Genomic DNA, 27,756 nt, shown 5'->3' with positions numbered 1-27,756 from the left:
TCTAGAAACTCTTTGTTATGAGGAATGACTTAAGGGAGGGGATGTTTTGCTGTGAATTGCTTCCATATTCATGTATCTGAGCATTTGAAAGTGCAACACCTCAGATCAAGTATCACAGTATATGAGTTCATTGCATAGCTGACTCCGTGTTTATATATTAACAAGTCCTCAGACATGTGAGTACAACCTGGTAAGTGCTGTACCATCAGGTATATTTAAGGGACTTTTTGGAACAGAGATGTTTTTGCAAAGCAAATGAAATTCAATCGCTAATTCCACTTGCTAAGACTTCTAAGGAATTTGTATTTTTCCAGTCAGTATCAATTAATTGTTTGGCTTTTTATGATACAAAGTAACAAAGGGGCAATATTATTGAAACAATCTGTTCATCGTATTATTGCGTCACAATAGGTACCTTAACAAATGCACTGACCTGTTGACAATATTTGGTAAGTGCTACTTGTTGGGGTAATTTTAAGTGACAATTGCAACCAGAGATGTAAGCGCATACCACCTGTACAACTAATTTAATTGAGATGGATCCCATGGATTGTGCATTGAAACAGCTTCAAATTGGAGCACTGATGTAGAATTCTGTCATAAGTGCTTCACTTTGGGGTAGTTTTATCTGTATGAGTATTTTCTCTGGATATTTTAATGTCAGCAAATGTTCATTTGAATTTTAGCATATTAGTTGTACTCTCATCTTTCCTTTGTATTTATTTTTGGGGGAAAGATAAGTATATTTTCAACTGAATATATGCAGCCTAAATGATGCAATTTTGAGAGAGCCTCAGAGTGCTGACCAATGTTTGATGTGAATACTGCAAAAAGTGTGCTCCATCTTGAGCACCATTCTTTAAATTCAAAGAAAGTGCTACCAAGTTGGGGTATATTTTGTGCAGATTAGGCAAAACAATTGAGATTCACTTATTTTTCTCTCAATTGGTTTAGAAACACTCAGATGCAACCAAAAATGAAGCATTTGTTAAGGCTTTATATTTATGCATTTATTTTGGCAGACTGTCTGCAAGGGTGGTTGCTTTCCCGCATCTGAATCACTCCAATCGTTAAGGTAGAATTGTTGACATTTAGAAACTCTTTGTTATGAGGAATGACTAAAGGGAGGGGATGTTTTGCTGTGAATTGCTTCCATATTCATGAATCTGAGCATTTGAAAGTGCAACACCTCAGATCAAGTATCACAGTATATGAGTTCATTGCATAGCTGACTCCGTGTTTATATATTAACAAGTCCTCAGACATGTGAGTACAACCTGGTAAGTGCTGTACCATCAGGTAGATTTAAGGGACTTTTTGGAACAGAGATGTTTTTGCAAAGCAAATGAAATTCAATCGCTAATTCCCCTTGCTAAGACTTCTAAGGAATTTGTATTTTTCCAGTCAGTATCAATTAATTGATTGGCTTTTTATGATACAAAGAAACAAAGGGGCAATATTATTGAAACAATCTGTTCATCGTATTATTGCGTCACAATTGGTACCCTAACAAATGCACTGACCTGTTGACAATATTTGGTAAGTGCTACTTGTTGGGGTAATTTTAAGTGACAATTGCAACCAGAGATGTAAGCGCATACCACCTGTACAACTAATTTAATTGAGATGGATCCCATGGATTGTGCATTGAAACAGCTTCAAATTGGAGCACTGATGTAGAATTCTGTCATAAGTGCTTCACTTTGGGGTAGTTTTATATGTGTGAGTATTTCACTGGATATTTTAAAGGCAACAGTTGTTCCTTTCTATTTTAGCATATTAGTAGTACTGTCACCTAAGTTGCTTTGTAACTGTTTTTCATGGAAAGATAAATATATTTTCAAGTGAATGGTTGGAACCTAAATTGGGGAAATATGAGATTGCCTCAGAGTGGCAAAGTTTTTCTACCTAAAATTGTGTAGAAAATCTTTGAGACCACCAAAAATGAAGCAATTATTAACGCCTTATGTTGATAATACAAGTATACCAAAGAAATTTCTTTGTGCATTTCTTTTAGCAGACTTTCTGCAATGATGACTGATTTCTCACAAATGAATCACTCCCATTGTTAAGGTGGAATTGTTAACAATTAGAAAGTCTTTGTTATGAAGAGTGGATTATGGGAGGTGGATGTTTTACTGTGAATTGCCTCTATATTCAGGCATCTCTTTGCATTTAAAAGTGCTACACCTCAGATGAAGTGCGATAGTATAAGAGTCCATTCCACCGCTGACTCCATGTTCATTCAGTAAGAAGTCTTCAGAACTGTAAGTAGAGTCTGGTAAGTTCTGGACATTCAGCTAGATTTAAGGGACTCATGTAAACAGTGATGTTTTTGCAAAGGACCTGAAATTCAATAGCTAATTCCCGTTGGTATTAGTTCTAAGGAAATTTCCAAATCTTATAATCTAATTATTGGCTTTCTGTGATGCAATGTAACCAAGGGGTGATGCTATTTAATATTGAAACTGTTCATCATACTACACTGTCGTAACAGATCCCCTAACAAATGCACCAACCTGTTGATTATATTTGGTAAGTGCTATTTGTTGGGGTAATTTTAAGTGACATGTGCAACCAGAGATATAAGTGCATATCACCTGTACAACTAATTTAATTGAGATGGATCCCAAGGATTGTACTTTTTTTTACCCATGTTTGATGTGAATACTGCAAACAGTGTGCTCCATCTTTAGCACCATTCCTTCAAACACGTAGAAAGTGTTACAAAGTCAGGGTATATTTGTGGAGATTAGTCAAGACAGTTGAATCACTTATTTCTCTCTCAAATTGTTTAGACTACCAAAAATTAAGCAATCATTAAGGTACAATTTTGATAATATAGTTATACAAAAGAAAATTCCATATGCATTTCATTTTGCTGTCTGTCTGCAGAGGATCGCTTTTGCAGGTATTAATTACTCCAATCGTGTAGGTTGAATTGTTAACATTTAGCCACATTTTGTTTTGATGAATGACTTAAGAGAGGGTGATGTTTCACTTTGAATTGCCCCTATATTCAGGCATCTCTGTGCATTTGAATGTGCTACACCACAGATCGAGTGCTGTAGTATAAGAGTCCGTTCCATTGTGACTCCATTTTCATATATTAAGAAGTCGTCAGACCTGTCAGTAGAACCTGGTAAGTGCTGTACTTTCAGGAAGATTTAAGGGACTCCATTTCATGTAGATTTTTTTTGCAAAGCAACTGAAATTCAATGGCTAATTCCCATTTGTATGACTTCTAAGGAAGTTGTATTTTTCCTATCATTAACATTTAATTTATTGGGTTTCTATGATACAATGTAATCAAAGTTGGATGCAAGTTATCATTGAAACAATGTGTTCAATGTGCTACAATGTCACATTTTAAGTGACGCTTCAAACTGGAGCACTGATGTTGAATTCTATCATAAGTGCTTCACTTTGTGGTACTTTTATTTTTGTATTTTCTCTGGATGTTGTTATCGCAGCAGTTGTTCCTTTTGAAATTTAACATGAGCACCCTCACCTTAGTTTCATCTAGTTTCTGTAATTTTGGGGGGAACGCTTAGTATATTTTCATGTGAATAATTGGAGATTCTATTGGGGACTTTTGACATTGTGTGCTGACACATATATGATAATGCTGCAAAAAGTGTATTTTCTATGGATAGTGATTTGGCAGCAGTTGTTCCTTTGAATTTTATCATAGTAGTATTACTCTCACCTTAGTTTCTTTTTAACTCTAAATTTTCATGGGGGAACCATTAGTGTATTTTCAAGTTAAGAATTTGAGATTAAATTGGGGGATTTTAAAAATGTACTCCAACTTTAGCACCTTTCTTTTAGATATTTAGAAAGTGCTACCATGTTGTGGTATATTTTTCTGCAGGTCAGTCAAGATGTGATTAACCTTTTTTCTCAAATGATTTAGAAATGGTTTAGAAACTTTGATACTACCACACATTCAAGCATTCATTAAGGCATTACGTTGATAATATAGATATACAAAAGAAAATGTCACTTGCATTTCTTTTGTCAGATGCAAAGATGATTCCTTTGAATTTTTATGGATGTGAAAATACGATTGGTATGAATCACTCCAATGGTTTTGGTGGAAATGTTAACGTTTAGCCAATCTTTATTAGGGACAAGATGTTGGGTGTGAATTTCTTCCATATTCAGGCAGCACTGTGTGCATTCAAAAGTGCTACACCTGAGATCATCTGCCATACTATAAGTGTTTGTTCCACCAGTGAACCAATTTTCATATCTTTCTTAAAAACCAGGTATGTCACCAATATGGATTTTTATTCTTTATCATTAATTTTAAAGCAACATCAAAGTTTATGCTGCAACAAGTCCTCAAACCTGTCAGTAGAGACTGGTAAATGCTGTACTTTCAGGTAAAATTAACGGACTCAAGTGAACAGGGTTGTTTTTGAAAAGCAAATGAAATTCAACAGCTAGTGTGCCATGGTATGTCTACTAAGGTGTTTTTGTTTTTTTTCATATCTTTATCATGTAAACTGTTGGCATTTAGCTGATTATTGGGTTCCTATGATACAATCTATCCAAGATGGTTGTTTCCTTCAAATTTTCTTGTTATAGTTTACTGAATTAAGAATCATTGTATAAGGAGAACTAATTTGCTAAGATAATCATTTTTAATTGTTGCTGTACTGCCAACTACTGAGAGAGGCAAGTTTATCCAGTGGTAGTCTTTTGTTTATAGTAATGAACTCTGCTTGGCCATGATTTACACTTTCTCAGCATGATGTGACATCCACCCCATTTGAAAGAGCCAGAGGAGTGCTAATTATGTTTAAATAGCAATAAGTCATTTTTCCCCAGTGATTCTTCACATTATTTACAGCCATTATTCTGACACCTAGTGACCTGGATACATTACAGACTCTATACTAAATATATTTTAAACATGGCCACTTGTATGTGGGATTCTACTCTATAGACTATAAACTAGTTTATTTGGGGACTACAAATCAGTCTGATTCTTCATCTCATATGAACTCCATTTTATAGAAGACATGTAAAATGAACTCTTTCATGGTGAAAATCTTTGCGCATTTACATTTTGGCAGGTATAGGTGCCCATGAAATAGATCAAATTCAGCTTTAGATGTTATTAGCATTCTCAGCATTGATCACGCAGTTTCAATTTCTCTGACCCACATGATGCTAGATTCAGGGCTGTTCTCAGTTGTAAGTGCCAAATGCGGGCTAGGATGGATAAAAGTGTCACCTGCTTAGGTGCGTTCATGTTGGGGTAATAGCTCTGCAAAATCACTTGTGAATGTCACTTGCACTGTGTTGAATACTTAAGTAAGCATGGCTTTAAATATGCAAGCAATCAGCATATTTCTCCTTAGTCTAAAGTTTTATTCATTCTATAAAATATTTTCAAAACCAAAGATAAAAACACCTTAAAATTCCCCAACATAGTACAAAGTCCATCTCTTCCTAAATATTTAAAAGTACAAACATTTACAAAACAACAAATCTACGAGTTATTGCACATCTGTTTGCTTCTTGTATTTAAATAAAAAATGTGTTTTTTCCATGGACTGCCTAGCCATTAAGACCAAATATGGTAAGACTGTTTTACTTTTCAAATTTTCACTTTCCAAAGCCTGTGCCATGCAGAACAAAAACCACTTACCCCTACTTGGGTTTTTTTTTTTTTACCAAAACCCTTCATATTACAATGCTTGTATTTATCACAATTTCTTTTAAATAATAAATAAGTGCATAACATACAACAGGTAGCACAATTATGTGTTTTTTTCTTTTGAGCCATATTATCTGAGTTAATTATAGAGAAGGTATACCCACATGACCCAATCTCTACCAATGATCAAAAAATATACAGCTATTTTTGAAAGTTGATATGTACACAGTTTCTGACTCAAAATGCACATGTGAAATGTTATATTTTTGGCAAGAGTAACAATTAAAAATCTGACATGAGGGACATTCTGTTTACAATGAAAAAAGTCCTTTGCACACAGGAACAGTGCCCTCATGCGCACACACTCCCACACATACACACACACACACACACACACACACACACACACACACACACACACACACACACACACACACACACACCCATGTATCTCTTAAGCAACATAATATGTAGATCATATAAACTCAAAGAGCTTCTGAAGTTCTCCTTACTTACAGTGACCTTATGACCATATAACCTTATGACCTTAGAGCTAAACACCACATTTGAGAAGCCAGGTGATGAACTGCTTCTACTTGTCAATGAGGCCTGCCTCTTTGATCTTAACATAGAAGAACTTCTCCAGCAGATTGGCACACTTGTAGTACTCGCTCTCGGGAGGGTTGTATTCGCGACAGTTAGTGAAGATCCGTTGCATGTCGGCCATGAAGAGCTTACGTGTTGTGTAATATCGACTCTTCAGACGCTCAGTCATGGTCTTGAGGTCTACACACATGCACCAAGACATACACAAATGTCTTATGGATGTTGCTGTAGTAAAAATTTTTTAAAAGAGACTAGTTAATGAAAACTGCTACATGAAAGCTTGTACAGCATGCACACAGCAAATTTCAGCTGTATTCATACACCGCAGTGTTTCAGTCCCTAGTCCTTGCAATGTAAATTGGCAAATACACTGAGCCAGGTGTTTTAGGAACAGGTGAAAATATGCAGAATATGCATACTTAACCAGCACTGCGAAACACAGGGGATAAAGACTGTTCCAATAGCCCTTTTTGCTGATCATTGTGCCCTATGGAAGAAAGGATCTGATATATTTGAGAAATCATGCATACCCATAGGAAAGCGAATGACTTGGTAATAACCAGGAGCTTCATTTTTCTTAACAGGTTCCATAAAGGGCCATGCATTCTGATGTGACTGGATGAAAGAAGAAACCAATTCAGCTGAAAAATCGACACATACACAGAAACGGTTAAATATATTGTGAGTGTCTGTGTTATCACCTTGACCTGCTGCAGAATGTTCTTTAGGCTGCTGTAGAGCTGATCTGGATCTTTTACCTCTTTGCTGTTACAAAGAAAGACACATTACAGACATTTTCACAGACCCTACACCCACTGTCAAGCATGGATGAGTCACCAGAGTCACATGAATACATGAGTAAAATTCTATCCCCAATCCAATCTATTCAGAATCTACAGGTTTATTTCAGATTTCAAAAAATCCTGACAAGCTGATGATGGAACACATCAAGTCAGTGGACATTTTCCAGCCCAGGGTATTCTAGGCTTAGTTTACTGTAATATGCTTCTGTCTTTATAGTGATGTGAGAAAGGTAATTCTTTCCAAATTCCTAGGGTGGGTATGGATAAACAGATTGGATTGTTTGGTTTGACCATAAACTATAAATGTATTTGCAATTACATTTGATAAGTGTTTACTACTTACATATATGATGATAATGTCCTACTTCCAAATTTATATTATCTATGACTATGATGTGTTAAAAGATAGGATGTGTTGAAAGCAGGCTATGATGGAAGCAATGAGCTGATATTCAGAGTTTTGAAGAATTAAAGAAAACACTCAAATAAGAAACAGTTAAAGTATCTATTTTCACCCTTTCCCCACAGGTTTCCAGCCTGTTTCACCTGTAAACAGAAGAATGGGAACAAGAACTGAGTTAACAAAAGATGAGAAAACCACAAAACACAGTAAGCAGACACACTGAACTGAAAACCAATTAGTTTCTTCACATACGTATGCCTGGAATACTCTCGATGGGAATCTGTCGAACACCTTCCTTAAAACAGGACAAGCCAGGGTACACCTTACGAATCTGAGCCTGCTTCCTCTCTATCAGCTTTTTAATGATCTAAGAGAAATGCAGACAAAAGGAGAGTTCATTAAGCAGAGGAAGAAAATGTTCACTTATGTTCCAACGTTCTACAGTAACATTAATATAGCACAGTTCAGAAAAACCTCTCACAGACCAGAATGTTCTACCACACCTTACTAGGGACTGTTGTTGACCAAAATACAAATCACATATGTACTTGCACACAACACACACAGAGACACACGCAGGTGTGCACACCTCTTTCTGTTTCTTGATGATAACGGAGAACTCTGTATATGGGATGCTGGGGTTGAGTTCACAGCCCATGAGTGTGGCACCTTCATAGTCTTTGATGTAGCCCACATACTTGGCTTTGGGCACCTTAATGTCCTTTGAGAACCCCTAACGCAGCACAAGAAATAAAGATGTGAATCAACACAATACAGTGTACAACACAATACAGTGTACAACATGACGCATTTAAATCCATCACATGCTTCATGTGAATAAAAAATCCTATTATTGGACGTTAATATTTCAATAACATTTATTCAGTTTTATATGATTTGCTTCAGTGGTGTAAAAAGACAAACTACACATACTTAAGTAAGAATCTGTGTTCAAATATTTCCATTGTCAGTTATTGCCATAACTGCACAAAGTGTCACTTAAATCAGGCAAAGATGAGGTAATGAACATATTCAGGCAAACTAGACATTGGCAAGGAATTGTATAAGCCTGCGAAGATTACATTTTCATAAATGACATAATTGTCAGTATAATGTCATATAATGACAATTGATCCTGTTGGGTAACTGAAACTCTAACATGTATAGTTTGATATTGTTGTCTATTGTTGTCTGAGATGGAGAGTATATGCGTTTTGCACTTCTAGCCATCAGCATTGATCTCTGTATTTCAGCAGAATTCTAGTTCAACAGTATCTTAAACTAACTTACTGTAGTGGCTATGAGTAAATGACAAGCACTTTGAGTAGCTCTGGACAAGGGTATCTGCTAAATTCCAAAAACGTAAAATGTAAAATAAATGTACAGATAAAATTTAAAAACAATATCCAGACATAGAACATTGTCACCATAGAACATGAATTATATTTTTAAATAGTATATTTACTTTCACCTTAATTAATGTTAGTCTGAGAAATGCTACTTCATAATTTGACCTAAGTAGCTCTTCAGAGAAACAATGTTGCTTGTGCTTAAGGACATTTGCATTTGCAACCATCATTTTCCTGCTCACACTGAGTACTAAGCATCAAGCAGATGGCTAAAACTGAGAACTACTACCAACGTCTGTCTTTGATGTTCACTGCGTTTGCTGCGATCTATACCAGTATTGTTATTCATGCCCAAGATGAAGCATGGGTAGTGTAAACCTGCTGGTGAAATGTCTCTGTGACAATACTCAGTGAGAAGAAACTTTACACAGCATAACAGCAAGAGTATTATATTTCTGAACGCACTAAAGAACTTTAGTGTCAGTGCTGGGGCCAGCACAAACACTAATCTGATTATTGTTTACATATTGGGTTTTACATGCAAGTTGGAACAGCCAATGATATTGACCTGCTTTTTAAAGTAGCCAATAGCGTACTCATCAGCATATGTGAGGAAGTTGAGGATCTCATGCTTGATGTGGTACTCTTTCAGATGGTTCATCAGGTGAGTTCCGTAACCCTGATGAAAAATTCCACTGTTATATCAGTGCTTCATAATTGACAATGATGATTTACAATTTATGTTCGTGGGGTATAAAAGATATTAGAAGGCATGAAGACATTGAGGTGAGGTCTGGAGAGGCTGGATCAGGAGTGAGGGGCATAAGTAAATGGAGAGAATGAAGGGAGGGGCTTAGTAACAGCTGGAGGAGCGTGATGTGAATTCAAACTTGCTGTTCATTATTAACAAATGTTAATGGTACTCAATAATGTACCTTAGAATTAACTGATAACTATAAATCATTTTAGATTAAATATTATGCACTTTAGGGGTTAAACAAAAACAACAAAAGGCACAGAACATCTGTTTGAATATAAAATATGAAAGTAAAGTTTCTCACCTTGACCTGTTCGTTGGAGGTTACAGCACAAAAAACAATCTCTGTGAAGCCCTGAGATGGAAACATGCGAAAGCAGATACCCCCAATCACGCGGCCATCTTTGATTAGAGACAGGGTTTTGTGCTTCCTGTGTATAGAGCCAGAACTTTGTTACACACTAAATATAATCAACTTGTGCTTGCATCAAAGCTCAGAGCTACATTAGAGTCCACTACTCCATATATAATAAGCAGCCCTAGATAAATGACTAAAGACAAAACTGAAAAAGGACAGTCGGTAAAGCTTGCAACAGTAGTCCAGAAGTACTGCTTATTGGTGCCTGTGTAATACTTACAAAATACTAGAGACCAGTATAACCAGTATAAAAAGAGACCAGTGTAACCAGTATAAAAGGATGCATTTTATCCTAACACAGGACACAATCCGAAAACTTCAAAAATGATTCATAGAACCATTGGTACTGTTCAAAGGTGAGAGGCGTACGGGTCGAAGACGAGGCGTGTGATGTACTCTTTGGGCATGCGGGGCAGCTGGTGGGAGAAGACATTCTGAAGACCCACAAGCCACATCAGGATCTTTTTGTTGGGCTTCTGATTGAGGGAGTTGCCAATGACATGGAACTCGATCACTCCTCGCCTCTCTTCTAACCTTGCAGCTTCGTCTCGGGCAGAGTGAGCTGACAGAAGACTGGTCTAATGGGAAATGGAGAAACAGAGAGAGATTTTAAAGCAGTCAGTTAAAACCAGCAACAAACATGCAAAAGGCATAGCCGTGTTCAGATTCTCTGCATATTTAAGTGAAGGTAGCATTTTGATATATCACTATAATAATGAGCCATTCGTAAAGGGGTAACTTCCTAGGCATGAATAGCTAATCACAAAGAGTCTGTACCTCCGGTCCAAGCATGGCAGTAGGATCCGTGATAGTGGACATGACTTCATTAATCAGCTCCATGGGAATATCACCAATCACTCGGGATTTCTTAGTATATTCATGAGACAAGGGCTCTGAGGACTTTCGCTTCTCTCCACCTTCACACACACCCATAATCATGAAGACTGAAATTTGCAAAATTTGATTCAAATAGACCAACTGTAAATTGTTACATTTTTACTGACTAGAAGATAATATTACAAAAACCCATGTAAGCCACTGCTTATAATATCGTAATGTTAGAGTTAAAATGAGATGTTAAAAAGACAAAGCGTGATGGCATGATGGTTGTACTTACATGGGCTGGGTTCCACAGCAGAGTTGGTTTTCCAAGCGGGACTCACGCTGCCCCCACCTGCTGTGTCCACAGGGGAGGAGCTACTGCTGCAGTACAGTGGTCGTGCCACACTAATCACTGAACCAATCAGTAACAATCACAAACTGAACACCACCAAGTAGAGAAATTCATGATGCTGCATCAGCTTCATCACATAAATCTACACAAAGTGAAATCTCTCTCTAAACATACCTACACAAAATTAAAGTTTTCGCCATGCTAATATAACCCTAAACTGCATCTCAGGGTAATATTTCACAGAAGCATTAAAGTGCAGACGTTCCTCAATATTCGCAGGTTCGGGGTGCAAGACCATCATGGATGCAGGAAACCATGACTAAATACAGGTGCAAAACATACTTTCAAACTTACTTGACACACAAATCAAGTACTGTAAGGTAAGAAAAAAAATAAACAATACATATATTTTATGCATTTATGCCTTACTAATTATTAAAGTTTTCTTTACATATGCTGCAAATCACCAAAACAATTCAGATTTAATTATTGATGGCAAACATATAAAAAACTGAATCTGCAAATATTGAAGGACAGCAATATTTCTTAAGAAAGAAAAAAGTTAAGTATCTAACCACCTCTGGGGATCTGGCCCCCTGATGAGCCAGCCATGAAGTCTTCACTCCAGATAGGAGAACTACAACTGTACACCTCCTCCTCCAGCATAGACAGGAACCTAAGAGACACAGAAACACACGCACGTACATACGCATGCATGCGATCGAACACACACATTCACATATGGACACGCACAGGCTCAGACACAACACATACCCACACAGTATTCATATAGCACATTCATAACAGTACACAGACACAGAGGGGTTGTGTGATGCTGGAAGTGTATGCTTTATTGCCCGCATCCTCACTTGGGGAAGTGGGTGAGGATGAGTGTGCGTTTTTCAGGGGGCAGTTTGTCTTTCTCCTGTCTGGCCTGCTCCAGCAGCTGCTTCCTCATGACCGTGAAGACAGAGCGCAGGAGAGTACGCCCAAATATCTGCGTTGTCTCGTAGCGTGGGAGACTGTCACAGAACAGTGGCACATTACAGTAGCACAGCCACCTGCAACACACACAAACACACATATGAACACCACACAACACGCAAACATAAGACATATACACACAAACGCACATGTAAACACAGGTACATACACCCAAACCACATCTAAATACACACACAAATACAAGAATATATGAACACACGTGTAAACTAAGTCAACACACACAAACATAAATTCAAACACACATTACACATACAGTGCCTCCAAGCAGTTTTCGAGCCCCTTCAGGTTTTGCAGGTTTACACATTTGGAGTTAACTTAGCATTGTGAAATTTGGACTGTAGATCAGCCTGGACATGTGAAATGCACTGCAGCAAAAAAAAAAGAAAAAAAGAATGTTATTTCTCTGTTTATTTTTATTTTTAACATTTTGTAAATTGCAAAAGTTTAACAGAGGGTCAATTATTATTCAACCCCTCAAACCAGCAGAATTCTGTTCGGTTCCCTCAATTAATAAGAAGTAACTGAGGTATTAAGAACAATGAGCTTCACATCCATGAATTAATTTTCTGTTTTTTCCTGCCTTTTCTGACTATAAAAGCCCCTCAAGTGAACAGCACTCATACATGGTCAACATGGGAAAGATTAAGGAGCATTCCAAAAATTTTGTCAGAGACAAAATTGTGGAGGGTCACAAGGCTGGTAAGGGGTACAAGAGTTGGGCCTATCTGTCACCACTGTGGAAGTGGAAGGCTTATGGAACTACTGTTAACCTTCCACAGCCTGGACAGCCTTTGAAAGTTTCCTCCTGTGCTGAGGTTTGGACAAGCTTGTCCAAACAGTCAAGGACAACAATGAGGGAGCCCCAGGAAGAGCTCATGGTGGTAGGGACATTGGTTTCAATAAATACCATAATGTATCCACAATGGAGATTTCGGCTAAAAACCTCCGCTCCTCCATCATGGATCTTAAGATGGGTCATCATTTCATCTTCCAACAGGACAATGACCCCAAGCACACAGCCAAGAAAAACAAGGCCTGGTTTAAGAGGGAAAAGATCAAGGTGTTGCAGTGACCTAGTCAGTCTTCTGACCTTAACCCAATTGAAAACTTGTGGAAGGAGGTTAAGGTCAACAAGAGATGCCCAAAGAACCTAGACAACTTGGAGAAGATCTGCATGGAGGAGTGGGCCAAGATTACTCCAGAGACCTGTGCTGGCTTGATCAGGTCTTATAAAAAATGATTAATGGCTGAAATTGCAAACAAGGGTTATTCCATAAAATATTAAAACTAGGGGTTGAATAATAATTGACCCTAATTTTTATGTTTAAAATGTACTATAATTTAATTGAGCGACTTGTACTTTTTGTTTGTAATATTTAGGCATCTGTTAATAAATGCTACTCTTGTTCAAAGTTTGAAGGCTCTAAATTATTTGCAACTTGTTGAATTTGCAAAATCTGCAGGGGATGGAATACTACTTGGAGGCACTGTATAAACACAGGCAGAAACTACAGAACAATTTCCCCCCTTAGGAAGCCCCCACCCCCACTCCCCATGTGTACCTGGTATAATTGATTTTGTACCCAGCGGCATCGTCAGTGGGCACCCGCTGTTTCCTCTGTGAAGGAGTCTCCAGCTGCCAGTAGTTGATCTGGTTTAGAAACATCGTTGCCAGCTCCACAATAGTTTGCCGCTCTTTAGAAGGTAGGTGACTGAACTTATACTGCACAAAGTTATTTACCCCCTGGGACACAAGCCAGCAGACAATAAATGCACTTGATAGTAGCTCAAAGCTCACATTCTGATATGCAGTGGAGACTTTAGACAAATATTCTTAGCAATGGTGGGGAAAACATAAAAAGAAATATGTGAATTACATTCTAAACGTAATTTTATTACATGATTAATAATATGCCGACTGAAAGACAAATCAAAGATTGATCATGACAGCCTTCTATGTAAAGCATAATTTTTTTTAAAGGATAGCCCTTTAAATATGGCATCTCATTTTCTAGGGTGTTCTATAGAAATAGTTTGGACACTGTATAAGTCCTGATGTCAAACAAGTCATGTCTGTTTTAAATCAAAGCTTACTTGATCAAAACTATTCTCAGATATCCAACATCAAAGAATATTTATCCAAGGAACACTGAGGTATACTCAGACTGACAGCATAATGTATAAGTCCTGTGGCCTAGCTATGTCATTAGCTATGTTACATGTGAGGTAATAATATGTTTTAGGTAAAAGAAAATTAAGCAAAATATTATTCTGTATTCACATAACGTGACCTGCGACCTCAGTATAGTGGCCTTTGAGGGTCTCTGTATCAGGTGTAGAGTGGTGTAAAAGCAACAGTTACCAAGTGGTATAGCAAACAATGTTGTCAAGAGTAGGTGGGCAAAAGAGATATTTTTTTTAAAGCCCCTCATTTGAATATAATGGTACCAAACTCTAACTGGTATAAGTATTGAATATCAATTTGCATAATATAAATAATGCATGATTAGGATATAGTGCTGAAAACTTCAAAAGGTAAATATTTTAAAAAGGCAATGTATCTTATGTATAAAATTTAACTACCGTGTACCGCCTCAGACATAGTCGGGAGACCTCAAAAGCTTGCTATCACTAACTTACAATAAAGAACAGGACTAGTTGTTCTCTTCAAATAACTGTTGAGTCTGCATCTTAATTTGCCAGTTGGATTTATAACTTTATAATTTATAAGTGGGAATTTAGGAACAATACATGCTTGTCTTAGTTATGTTATTAGCTAAGTCACATGCATTGGGTTAGCTATGTCATTAGCTATGTCACATGTACTGGGGCTTGTCTGCACTGCTGAATGACAATTTACCTGTTCAATGCTGGGCTTCTCAAATGGTGGGCTCTCCAAAGCTTCCACCACAGGCTTCCCCATTTGCAATACGCATTTCCTCAGCAGCTAAAAATATTTAAAATGCATGTTAGGTCTTGCCTAGGAAAGACACATCAAAAAACACACCTAATCTAGGTTTCAGCACTGTCACTTGTTTCTGGCAGTATCTTGGCTTAAAGGTATTTTTGGACTCAATTTGTACCTAACCTTTTTGTGCTAGGCTAAGGATACTTTTCTAAAGCCCTTCTGTAAGTCACTCTGTGTAAGAGTGTCTTCTAAATGTCATAAATGAAAATGTAATCAAAACTCAGCATGCACCTTAATACTATACATCCTTAATATATTTACATGCCTAAACATACTTTATATGTATAATACATCCTTTATAATTAGAAAAGCTGAAAAGTGCCTATGGTAATTGTAGTGTTGGTGAGGAACATGTCAGAGTAAACTCAGAAAATCACCTTAAACAGAGAGAAGTAGACCTGTTTAGTGTCAGCGTCCTCCTCTTTGTGAACACAGGTATAGAGGTACTCCACGTCAACTACAATACCCAGCAGCCTGTTCACCTCCTCTTCGGATACATTCTCAAGATGTGTCACATGATCTCCTAGTTGACAGGAGAGGAATGAAGTCTTACTCAACAGGTTTGACATACTCCACCGTGCAGTTTACATTTCACACCATAGGGACAAATTTAGGACTGCAGTGTTTTTACAACTATGATAGCCACATCTTACCTAAGGAATGGCTACAACTCCTGCAAGGCTCAAGTAGATTAACAGCAATTGGTTGCTCAATCCTAGGAGGCGTTGGAGGTGGTGGAGTTGGAGGAGGATTCTGGCTTTTCCAGCCATTACACTTACAAGCTCCTTCAGCCTGAGGAAGAAACTTTTACATCAGTGTAAAGAAATAGTAGGGTTTAAACATTGGTAACTCTAGGTGCAGAAATGCTTATTATTTTTGATCCATTTTGCAAAACATTAATTAGATCCATTTTGCTTTAAAAAGCTTTTTTATTTACAACTCTACATCAGTGTTTCTTATTAGTGAATGCTTGGCCTATTTTTAGGATTTTTTATTTGGACATTTATCAGTCACTCTACTAGTTAACCTCTAACCCTTTATTAGATACCTATACTTTTTATTACTATTATTAGATGCATCTACTTTTTATCACTATTATTAGATACATATACTTTTTATCACTATTATTAGATACGTCTACTTTATATCGACATTCACTGGCCACTTAATCTGTCATAACGTAAATAAAATTTAAACAGGTTTTAAAAATAAATAAATAAACAAACAGTTTAAACAGCCCCCGTAGAGTTACTAATTTTTTTCACCTCAAGCCAAAAACATTTTAATCTATCTGAATATTCCCAACCAAATAATACTTCCAAGTTTAAATTAAGCACTGTAATTTCTGTGAAGCAAGAAAAAGACATTTACACAGTGTTGTCCCTCATCTCCTTTTTCATCACCAAAGCCTTACAAACGGATGATACAATCAGAGAAACAGCAAATCAACTCGTGTAACAGATGTTAGCTGTCCTCTGGACACAGTAATTCTGATAACTTAAAATTAAACTATGGTAACAGAGTATGCTCCGGATCGATTTTACTTCAGGCTGAGGACGATAGAGAAAATTTCGTGTTAAAAAAACAAAACAAAAAAAAAAACACTCAAATAATAACAAACCAAAAAGTTAACGGTGCTCGACGTATGCATACAAAGCACTCAACGAACTTCCATATATCAAATTCTAATGTCATTAACTTCTAATATTTCAGTAAGTTAACTTGGCTTTGAAAATAATATTAAGCCGCGCGACCTAGCTCGGGCAAAGCGCTGGAACGTGCGCGTTATGAGACCCCGCCCCCCAGCAGCTGTCATCCTGTCATAACAAAGACTCCGCTCGAGTCTCCCGAGGAAAGACGTTGTGCTTGTCTCATGTTTCATAACAAACTTAAACAGGAAAGCTTACTGTCATGTCCGCATAAATATCTAAAAAATGCAGTCAACAAGATATAAACACGACAGATATTAAATACTTAAACTGACAGCCCGCCAACTCTGCCCAATGTTTACGTCCTCTTACCTACTTTGGCCAAACAGCAGTCTTTCTGCTCAGATCACGGAAATACTTCTATACAACATAACCTTTGGTGTTATAAGTGAGTACACAATTAATTATAGGATCACTGTTGGAAAATATCCCATGCGAATTTAAAACGGAATGGTGGGTAAAGCGATGGCTTTTGTGCTGCGCTTGCAAATTTAAGAGTGAGTTCAGTAGGTAGTGGTACTCATATAACACTGGCTAAACTAAGAGGAAAAAACGATAAATGTCACTAAATTCCCCATGCTATTTTAGCAAACAGATTTCCTTTTGTGACGAACCTTACAAGAAGAGTATACACCGAGTTTCTCCAGTTTTTTTAGTCGCGGGGAGGAGCGGAGCTGAGTCTTCTTCACGGCGATACGTGCAGAGCCGACAGCGGTGCCAGAACATTCGGATCCCCCAGCTCCAGGCGCAGCTGGAGCAGAGCCCGCTGCACCGATAGCTGGGGAGCCCTGTTGAATCCCGGAATTTTCTGACATCTCGGATTCCGGGTTCGAGTTTGTGCTCCGAATCCTTCGACGACCGCGCAGCGCGTCGCTTTCTACTCCTCCACAGCGGGATCAGACATGGCGTTCATCCCTGTTTTTCATTTGACATTGTAAATGCTTCGTGCGTCCACTAGGGGAAACAAAAAGGATATGATTCCACTATGATTCTATGCAGGGTAGGCTACAAAAATGCACTCGGCTGCAATTTCAAGGTCAAACGTACGCTATCAAGAAGTGGTAAAATACGATTATAACCGTATGTTTAGGTAATTGTTAAATTCAAGTATTACTACAGACCAGATGTAGAATGAAGCCCTGCACCTCTTAACGGTACACGCCCAACATGTATTATGTATTACCGTCAAGACTAAGAAAAAATTTGCAGTCCAATTAGGACTGTGTAAATCTAGGCGTGATGAAAATAGATATAAATAAAATGGCTCTTGAAGGGTTTCAGTCCAAACTTTCAAGTGTTGCTCCTCTTCTGAGTAGAATAGTTAGGCTATAACTCACGTTGCCATTTTAAAACTAATAACCTGATGAACATCTGCACGATGTATGAGACTGGAGGGTCAACTAAAGTGGTCAACACAATTTAAGCAACTAATTACAATGCAGCGCTAAACGTGTACACATAATGAACAACTTATCAAACTATTAAGTTGTGTAAACAAAGCCAAATATTAAACCACAACATCCAACGATTACTGTCAAGACCTCAGGGAACAATGAATTGTATATAGCCAAGTACGGTCACAAGTTACAGGGAAACAAAAGACCACTAACAAGCTGGATGTTTTGTTTCTTATTTTTGTTAATAACACTACATACATTTATAAGACCACCATTGATTATAATTTAACCATTTTGTGAAAAAAAGAAACATAAGTCCAAACCCCTATCAAAGCAGTTTCTGGTTACTGTACAGTTTTTAAATGATTATCTAGACAACTCCCTATGAAGCATTAGTTCTGCAACAGTAAATGGAAAAGTAGACTACATTGCAACACCCTATTTACAGTAAATTTTTTATATATATATATATATATATATATATATATATATATATATATATATATATATATATATATAAAATTTATTTATTTATATCACTCTGGCTATATTTAGAGCAGACGTATTCATGAACAAATTTAGTGCAAGGCATGAAGTAAGAAACACCTGGTGTGTTAAAACCAGAAAGAAGCATCAGATTCATGTTTGTGGAAATGTTGTAGGGGAAAATCACAATGACTACTCATAGTGTATGTAGATGTGCATGAAACTGAATGAGAGAGAAACATAATTTTTCAGTACATGAATACAGTGCTGGGGGGGGGGGGGGGAAGAGAATTCTCCAAGCTGCTTAGTGACAAACCCACCACACACACTTGCAATGTGCCAAAAGAACTGTAATGAAAAATGAGTAAAGGTTCTTCATGAATAGCCAGAGACTATGGGGGGGGGGGATACATACTTTTAAATGTGCAAGTGTATGTGAATAATAAGGATTTTAGTGGATTTTGTTTTTATAGACAGTACAGTGGGGGGTGGGGTGGTCAGCTATTTCACCGTGCAACTGAGGCATCTAGAAGCCTAGAAGATAAGGACCATAGAATGTGGTTGTGGTAAGCATAGAACCAGGAGAGGGAAGGGACAACTGTAACCCAGCTCATACTCTCTCAGCAACGTGCCACAAGATATGGATAAAATGTTGATTTTAAGCCAATAAAAAAGGTGAGCAGAAAAAGTAGAACTTTGTTGGAGAAATATAGGCTATAGTCTTTAGCTATGACAGGGTGGGTAGAAACCCCTCCCCGTTTCTAGGGCCAACAGACAGAATAACGGGGGGGATCTGATGAGTGTTTGACATAAGCCATAACCTTTAAAAAAAAAAAAAAAAAAAAAAAAAAAAGCATAAAGGGCCTATACACATAGAAGAAATGCAGAAGGGCATGGCAAAGCTTTTGTAATTGCTGACCACCAAGTTATGAAAGGGAACAGAGAAGGGCATTTCATTAGTTACAGTTATAACCAAGTTGGGGGAGGGGCAGGGCCTTGCATTTAGTTGTTGTGGTAAGAGTTTGGTGGATGGGATGTTTGAATTAGTTGCTGCAACAGGGAGCCTTTGTGGGCGGGGCTGTCTCAGTTAGGTCCACACCCCTACTCCGCCCACTGTTGGCTCCAGAAGTCTGGGGTTCAGTCTTGGGCAACCTTTTAGCTGAAATAGAGAGGGGGTCTGAAGTGATTACAAAATTATACACAGCAAAAAATAAAAATAAAAAAAAAGAAATACTACTAACTAAAGTTTTCATTATTACTGTCTTCACACAGTTTTATCACATGTAAAAATACAGAGCATATATTTAAAAAAAAATCTTCTCATGCATAAAAACTGCAATTGTTGTAACATTACTTGTATTGTAAAAACAAAAGGACCTACCAATGGCCATGAAAATCTCATTCACATTCACTGAGGTCTTGGCTGATGTCTCCATGAACAGCAAACTGTTGTCTTCTGCATATGAACTTGCATCCTGAAAAACAGCATCCCAGACACATGAGTCAACAACCACATGGTCTACAGCCCTACACAGGAATCTACTCGTTCAATCACTTCGAGGCGAAGATTGTGTTACGACACATTAGCAGTACTCTTGTACTCCTGTGATAGTTCTAAATGTGTCTGAATTTTGTGTTAGAAATCTACAGTAAATGCAAATGTAGATTTATGATACATTGCTTCAAAATGTTTGGTTTCTATGCATACATTTTGACCCAGAATAACTAGGCTATGGCTTCAAACTGCACTAAAAATGTCCATGTATAAACACATTTTGCATTATACACTGCATTGCATTATACTGAGAACATTATTTCTGTGGAGACTATTTTTAATGTAACTGCTAACTAGCAGAGTTTATATGATAGCAAAACTGCTCAATTATACAGATTCAAATAATTGTGGGAACAAGTTAGCAAGCCAGTTTCAGAATGATATTTTGTATTCATTAGCCATATGCATTAGCAGAAGTATAGATATATAAACTCACAGCATGTTATGTAAAGCTCAAAATTGGCATTTGCGTTTAGAACCCTACCTGGAATTCCACAGCTCTTTTATTTGCAAGGTCTGCCTTGTTTCCAGAAAGAGCGATGACGATGTTTGGGCTAGCCTGTCGCTGAAGTTCCTTCACCCAGTTTTTCGCTCTTGCAAATGATTCCTACATGGGAGAAAGAAAACACTTAAACGCTACTAAGCAAGGTTACAATAAAGATACTAATCTGTGCTCTCCATTCCATTCATAAAAACATTCACCATATTTGGACACAAAAAAAGTTACAGAGACACTAGAAAACAAGTTTTTGGTGTGATTTATATTTTTCTTGGTGCTTGATAATTTGTTTTTCTGCTCACTAGCTTTTTCATAACAAATGCACTGTAGAACTGAACAAATGACAAAGTTGTTTTTCAGCAACAAAGTTTTTCAGTGGAGCTACAGGCTACGTGAATATGACAAACATGAGAAATTGTGTCATATCTATACCAAAATTATACTGTAACAAAATTTCCAAAACATGATACTGATAATAGCTCAGTATTAAGGGTAGACAACAATCACTCCTTATAAGTTAAAAGGTAACAGATTAATTATATCTCTTTTGGATAAGCCTGACATGAGTGAAGGCAGGTTGTAAAAGAAATTCAAGTTATACTTAAACTACATGTAAGAAAATAAAAGAGAGGCACAGACATATAGACAATGCAGGGTACAGATATACCAGTTGCAACCCATTAGTAACAACAAGGCTTGCCAATCAATCTATTGATCAAATATCATGTTTTGGAGATGTACAAGAGAAGGAAGCATTCAACAAATATGTCAACAGCAAGCTTAGTTGCTGTAACAAATCAACACACCAATGACTCACTTCATTGGTGATGTCATAAACCACAATTGCAGCCTGGGCACCTCTGTAGTACATTGGAGCCAGGCTGTGGTAGCGCTCCTGTCCAGCTGTGTCCCAAATCTCAAACTTCACCGTTGTGTCATCCAAGCACACTGTCTGTGTAAGGAAGGCCGCTGAGACCAGCAAAAGCCAGGGAGGTGTCAGTACTGAACACAGTCATATGCACATTCCATTCAGCCAGTCTAAATGAAGTATCAACTTTTCTTTTCTTTCTTCTGATCTTGTCATCTAATCCAGTGTTTCTCGACCTAGTCCTTGGAACCTGACAACAGTCCATTTTGTTTGCGCTCAAACAGCTCCCAGTCCACCTGTACCAGGTAATCAGTGTTCATTGTGGCCTGGTTCTGGTTCAGGACCATCTGGTGGGCCTGGGACCATTTGGACTTGGCCGAGAAGCACTGCTCTAAACCATGTCAATACAAAGTGGGAAAAACCTTCAAATATACCTTCAAATGGAAAATGGAAAATTCACTACATATTACTGCATGCATCCTAGGTGAATGGGTAACTCATGCCATCTTGGTAAAAACTGCTTAAATCTAATTTAATTCAAACATAATAAAAAAAGTAATTAATATAAGTTTCACCAAGCATAGGCTTTCTGATTCGGATGAACACATCTGTCCGCCAGTTAAGACTGCCAATTTATTAAATCTAGTGCAACAGCTTCCATTTATCATATTATAGTTTAACCCATACTGTAAAAACAGTGTGCACACCATGAACAAAAAGGATGCCATATTAGACAAGCATATACATGCTTTGGAAATCTACCCATAAGTCACATAACATTCATGGTAAACTACCAATTTTCTACACACCAATTAAGTTTGCATTTAGAATGCCACAAATTAATTACGAGAGTAATTTTGCAAATTAAAGTCACAATTTAAGCGAATGAGTAGACAAAGTCTCAAGTAAACCAACCCACAGCCTATGATGCATCTGGAGAGTGAAACTGAGACTGAGGGTTAGTGTAGGTCTAAATCAGAATGGCTTTTTATTCTTCAGGAACCATGCCAACATACACGTAGGAACAATTATCACAGAAATTCTTAATAACCCTCACATCCTCATCTCTCTCCCTCATAGCCGCCCATTGCCAGAACTCAAACAAACCCCTACCTCCTATTGTGCTCTCCTGAAACTCATGGAACTGGCCTTTGACGAAACGCAGCACAAGACTGGACTTGCCCACAGCTGACTCTCCCAGTAAGACCAGTTTGAACTGGCAGATCTTATTGCCAGCATTGGGCCCGTTCGGTCGGGTCGCTCCTCCTCGATTGGCCATGACAGCTGTCAACGTCCCCTTCTCCTTCTGGCACACTTACACTGCACTGTTCCAGTAAGACCTACAAGGTTAAAAAATGAAGAAACGAGCACTTTCACATTGACCATGAGCTTGGCTCTTCTGTTTTCTTTTCTGTCTGTTTGCTTTTAAAGTTCTAAAGCCTGGTGTAGATGCTGGCTCGACATTTATAACTGACCCTTTCTTAGGTTCTGAGATTTTCAGGTGAACATGTTTAATAATGAGTAAAAGTTCTTGGCCCTTGCTGTTAGGTAATTTACATCACACTAAGTGCTGGTGCTAGCTTTCACTTCATTACCTATCCCAGTCATTTTTGCAAATTATGTTAGTCTGGAGAAGACATCCTATCAGCTCACACAGTTTTTAAATTATGCATCAAGCTGAACTTCATTCTGCAGTCACTGATTTCTAGTTGTGGTTAAAACCTTGCAAAAAACATCTGGCCTATGCACTCTGAATGCAATCAAGGTCTCTTCAGAGTTGTCTTCTGGAACAATGAGATCTTTCACAAAATTCCACAAACAGCCAAGGTTTTGTGGACAACAGCTTTTGTGCAGTAAAAACTCTCTCTGCTTATGCATCACATTCTACAAAACTCACATGCCTACTATATTTAGCTCCTAATCCCAATTCAGCATTGAATAGGAAAATTAGATTTAGAGGTAGTCTACACATCAACACGTGAGTGCTGAGCAAGGACCTCCATCACATTCCTACAGAGACCGCCAATTTAATTTCCTTTAGAGAATCAGAAATAGGCTAAATGTGCTTTAAGTCATGATAACAACTGAACCACAGCATGGTCCAAGCAAAACATATTCAAAAACATGCCAGTTTAGTCTGTCCAGTAAAGTCATTAATGTTTCATCTAGCCAGTCATTATACTTCAACTCACTTAAAAATTGTTACAACACATACACATTTTATTAAAGTGATCATTCATTGTCAGTTCTATACCAACATACACAGCAATGGCACTGCTTTAATGAATGTAAACTTGCACAGAAATGTTAAAATATGGGTGCACTCAGTGTGACGTTGCAACAGCACTAGCTGACATCGTTATCCCAACACACACTTTCACATGTATGACGTATAAGGTCACCTAAATCTCCAGACATACATTACCTTACATAAAAAACAACCCTGTTGGGTTATTTGTCTTATGCACATGGAATGTACGATATCAGGTCTCAATGACGTGACTAATGTTTTCTGTGTGAATGTTGCTTGTCTGGCGGTCTACAAGTATTTGGTCTTTCACAGTCTAAATATACACGGTCATCTTCAACGTCTGGCGTGAGACGTTTATCAATGGTGACTTCAATTTACTGGCATAACGACAGACCAAACAAATAGTACATTTCTCGCAGACAGCTGCTACGACGATTCAAGGAAGTTGGCATATTGGGGTGGATTACCGCTCTGTTTACACTCTGTTAACATTAAAAAACCCTTTCTGTCGTTGACGGAGGATCCCGTACTGTGTTGCTGGATAATCTTAGCATGCTGGCTTTACATCATCTTCCCATTATTTTCCCCCATTCCACTTTCTCAATACCACTATTTTACAAAAATGCTAAATTAGGAGGCCGCCATTTTTAACAGAAAACCCAGCTGGCTAACTTGTTTATTCAGTACTCAAATCGACATAGCTATACAGCTCGCAAACGTCAATCCCGAAACACAACTTTGCCATATTGCCAAATGATGTTTCTTGCATAAACATATTTAGTTATAATTGTTTAATATTGAAATGCTGACAAATCGCGCTGGTCCAATCATCGGTAGCTAGTAAACTGCTAGCTATCGTTCGTGAGTAAGTTAATTTTAGCTCGCTAGTTAGCTTTCCCACCCAAGCAAGCATCTTGGTAGCGAGCTTGTTGTATCCTGACATTTCAGTGACAACACTGATATAATTAATATTTTAACATCAATATTTAATGAAATAACATATTTTGAGTTGGTGTAAAATGACCAGGTATAGTGAGAATCTTTATAAGCAGAACTAGGACAAGAGGCCTGTTATTTACTGTCAGTTTAGCTAACATGTTAGCTAGCTACCTGATTAGCTAACTAAGCTAACGCTAGCTAACTGACTGACTGAGGGATACGCCTTTCAATCAAATAAGCAATGTAGCGAAACACGTCAATGTATTTTACCTGGATGCCAGTCGATAGGTCGGGTAAACTTGTCTCAGTCAAAGGGTTTTTAGAATTAGCGATTGTTTCTCCTTAATATTGGGGTGAGTTGATGGTAATTTCACCAACCCCGATCACGTCCCCTCCTTTCTTTTCTCTCGCAACTTCCCTTTTAGAACCAAAACACAAACAAGCATTTCCGCCCCTCATGCCACGTCAGGTGGCATTTCTGCCCTGCAGATGTATTTCCTGTAGAGGAGGAAACTGGTGACTGGTTTTGAAATTAACGCCTCAAACCAATAATCTATTTCAAACTATTAATCAAGTTACAAACAGGACACAATGATCGTTACAACGTTTTAAAACAAAGTTTACTGAACGCTTGAAGATTTCATACACTATGCTCTTAAAGTCATGCACGAATGGAAATGTCACAGACTCACATTCTCTCCCTGTCAATGCTCTCTCTCTCTCTCTCTCTCTCTCTCTCTCTCTCTCTCTCTCTCTCTCTCTCTCTCTCTCACACACACACACACACACACACACACACACACACACACACACACACACACACACACACACACACACAATCATTGTATTTAAAGTACACAAGAAAATACTTTTTAATACTGTACTGCTGACAACATTCATCGCCAGAGGGCGCCAATGTCTTATCACGTTGATTTTAATCAAAGACGACAACATAATCTACTTTTTAAAAGGGGTTTTATCAACATGACATGAATAGATAAACACTAGTTATATATATGTTATATGCCATTTTCAACAAATCTATTATTTCATTGCTTATATTCTGTCAATTCTGCATTTCATTGGCTCTGTACCTGTACTGTGCACAATAACAATAAAGTTTAATCTAATATATGTCAAATACACTATCCATTTCAATATACTGTCCATTTAAAAATATTATTGTGTCCAGATACTTCTCCAGGTCAAGAAGATATTTGAAAAAAAATTACTAAACAATATATTTCAATGCAAATAATGCTTTTATATATATATATATATATATATATATATATATATATATATATATATATATATATATATATATATATATATATATATATATATGAGAACATTCTGTGGACCCACATTTCTGAGGCCTTGAACCCATCTGGGTAAGAAAAGCACATGTACATGAGCTTACTATTCCTTACTATTCTTTACCCAGTCTCCCCAGACAAGGTGAGATCATCACAATGGAAAAAGGCATGAGTGTAGTAATACACTGCATTCAAGTGTCCACTGTTATTTGTATTTAAAGCTGTGTCCTGTGTCTAGTTAAGTCCTCTTTAACTTGTGTATGTAAACTCTGCATTTTTTTTTTTTTTTGCCTGTGTTTTGTTGGTTATTGTAATGCTAGTCTCTGTTTGTTAAGCCTAGCCTCAGTGTATGTAATACTAGCCTCTTGTTATAGCCTGCATCCCCTGTTCATGTTCTTGTGCCTTTGATCATTTGTGAAGCTGTATTCCTGGACTCTTCATTTTGGTAAAATGACCCTAGACTTTGACTATGACTATGATTATGGATTTGTCCTTATAAATCTTGCACCTCTCAGCATGTGCATCTGCCTCACAATTATTACAATCCACGTTAAACTCCTAACTTAAATATTTGTCCCCCAGAAGAGTCAAATCAATAATGGTTGTTTCTGGCTTAAAAATGTAAATTCAATCTTACTTGACATTACACAACCAATTTGTTTGGCTCACATTTGGCAAGTATGAGAATCAAGGCTCACAGAGCTCTCATATCAGTCAGGTCATCATTTACATGTGATATTAAAAAGTCATATGATGGCTCACGGGAGATTTTGAACCCCAAGGGACTGAATTAACTTACCATCCAAATAACGTTTTGGTGCATTTAAAAGATGTCCAGTTTCAAATAGTACTTGCATTAAAACCAGTCACATACATATTCTCAATGTTGCTACACTAATACCAGTCACATCTAAACTTTCAGTGTTGTTAATGAACCATTGGCTTTTAACATGTTTCTGCGTTTTTTAACAACAAAAAGTTGGCTTTGCTTCTCAACGATATTGTAAGTGCTTTTGGGATATAACCAATGTTCTTACTAAATAGTTATTGCTTTTCTTCCATCTTAAACAAAACATATATTTGATCAAATTAGTTAAAGCACATATCTATATGAGGGGTATGAGAAATGTATAATTGTGTCATGAAATTTAATTTCTTTTGTAAGTTGATATGGAAATATTGCATTAAGAAAAGTTTAGAGGTACATAAAACCCAGTGCTTTTCATGTCAGCTAACAGATCACCACTCTAAGGTGATTCCAATTTGAACATGACTTGGGAGATCTAACCCTCATGTATTTGTATGTATAATTCCTATCACTTCTTGAGCTTTTCTTGTATATTGTGTCCACCTACACCATGCGGCCTGGTAGTGTGCTCCATGCATTGTGAGGTGCTACAAAAAAGTCTTAGTTTACATCAAAGGCTTCTTTGCACCATTTGCTCCTTGGGTTTGATCTAAGATTATACCTGTTTCAATTGTTCTGGTACAGAACACTTGTTCTTGTACTGACATAATTGGCGCCTATGTATTATCCTTGAGGCCTGACTTTTATAGCCACCAGAAAGTTTTCAATCAC

General features: G+C 37.5%; 2 protein-coding genes across 3 annotated transcripts; both read right to left on the bottom strand.

Moving 5' to 3' along the window:
• Positions 1–5,361: 5,361 nt before the first annotated feature.
• On the bottom strand, positions 5,362–18,741 carry kat2b (K(lysine) acetyltransferase 2B). 2 transcript variants are annotated; one of them, XM_027028025.2, is made up of 18 exons: positions 17,478–18,741; positions 15,808–15,946; positions 15,532–15,677; positions 15,047–15,133; positions 13,749–13,930; positions 12,051–12,242; positions 11,760–11,857; positions 11,125–11,241; positions 10,785–10,951; positions 10,377–10,585; positions 9,894–10,020; positions 9,401–9,511; positions 8,073–8,216; positions 7,736–7,850; positions 7,596–7,626; positions 6,979–7,042; positions 6,808–6,892; positions 5,362–6,457 (listed from the first exon to the last, which is right to left on the bottom strand). In XM_027028025.2, exons 1-18 carry the CDS (start codon positions 17,676–17,678, stop codon positions 6,264–6,266), a joined length of 2,409 nt encoding a protein of 802 aa, XP_026883826.2. In that variant the 5' UTR covers positions 17,679–18,741; the 3' UTR covers positions 5,362–6,263. The 2 variants fall into 2 exon arrangements, with proteins under 2 accessions (XP_026883826.2, XP_026883828.2); XM_027028027.2 differs by having other exon boundaries at positions 10,785–10,924.
• Positions 18,742–19,075: 334 nt separating this feature from the next.
• Positions 19,076–25,314, bottom strand: rab5aa (RAB5A, member RAS oncogene family, a). Its single transcript, XM_027028028.2, has 6 exons — positions 25,129–25,314; positions 22,782–23,008; positions 21,618–21,769; positions 20,786–20,908; positions 20,128–20,221; positions 19,076–19,905 (listed from the first exon to the last, which is right to left on the bottom strand). The coding sequence occupies exons 2-6, from the start codon at positions 22,945–22,947 to the stop codon at positions 19,790–19,792; spliced, it is 651 nt and encodes a 216-aa protein (XP_026883829.2). The 5' UTR covers positions 22,948–23,008; positions 25,129–25,314; the 3' UTR covers positions 19,076–19,789.
• Between the last annotated feature and the right edge of the window lie 2,442 nt (positions 25,315–27,756).

This window comes from Electrophorus electricus, chromosome 8 (assembly GCF_013358815.1).
Source record: "Electrophorus electricus isolate fEleEle1 chromosome 8, fEleEle1.pri, whole genome shotgun sequence".
NCBI classification, from domain to species: Eukaryota; Metazoa; Chordata; class Actinopteri; order Gymnotiformes; family Gymnotidae; genus Electrophorus; species Electrophorus electricus.
This window is presented reverse-complemented; position numbering and strand designations above follow the sequence as displayed.

Excerpts from the sequence above, each read along its gene's own strand:
- kat2b (XM_027028025.2), bottom strand. The coding sequence starts at position 17,678 with ATGTCAGAAAATTCCGGGATTCAACAGGGCTCCCCAGCTATCGGTGCA. Across the intron at positions 9,512-9,893 it reads CCTCCAACGAACAGGTCAAG|GGTTACGGAACTCACCTGAT; the intron begins GTGAGAAACTTT and ends ATTTTTCATCAG. Across the intron at positions 6,893-6,978 it reads ACATTCTGCAGCAGGTCAAG|TCACATCAGAATGCATGGCC; the intron begins GTGATAACACAG and ends TCTTTCATCCAG.
- rab5aa (XM_027028028.2), bottom strand. The coding sequence starts at position 22,947 with ATGGCCAATCGAGGAGGAGCGACCCGACCGAACGGGCCCAATGCTGGC. Across the intron at positions 20,909-21,617 it reads TTTATGACATCACCAATGAA|GAATCATTTGCAAGAGCGAA; the intron begins GTGAGTCATTGG and ends TCTCCCATGTAG. Across the intron at positions 19,906-20,127 it reads TGAGATTTTCATGGCCATTG|CTAAAAGGTTGCCCAAGACT; the intron begins GTAGGTCCTTTT and ends TCTCTATTTCAG.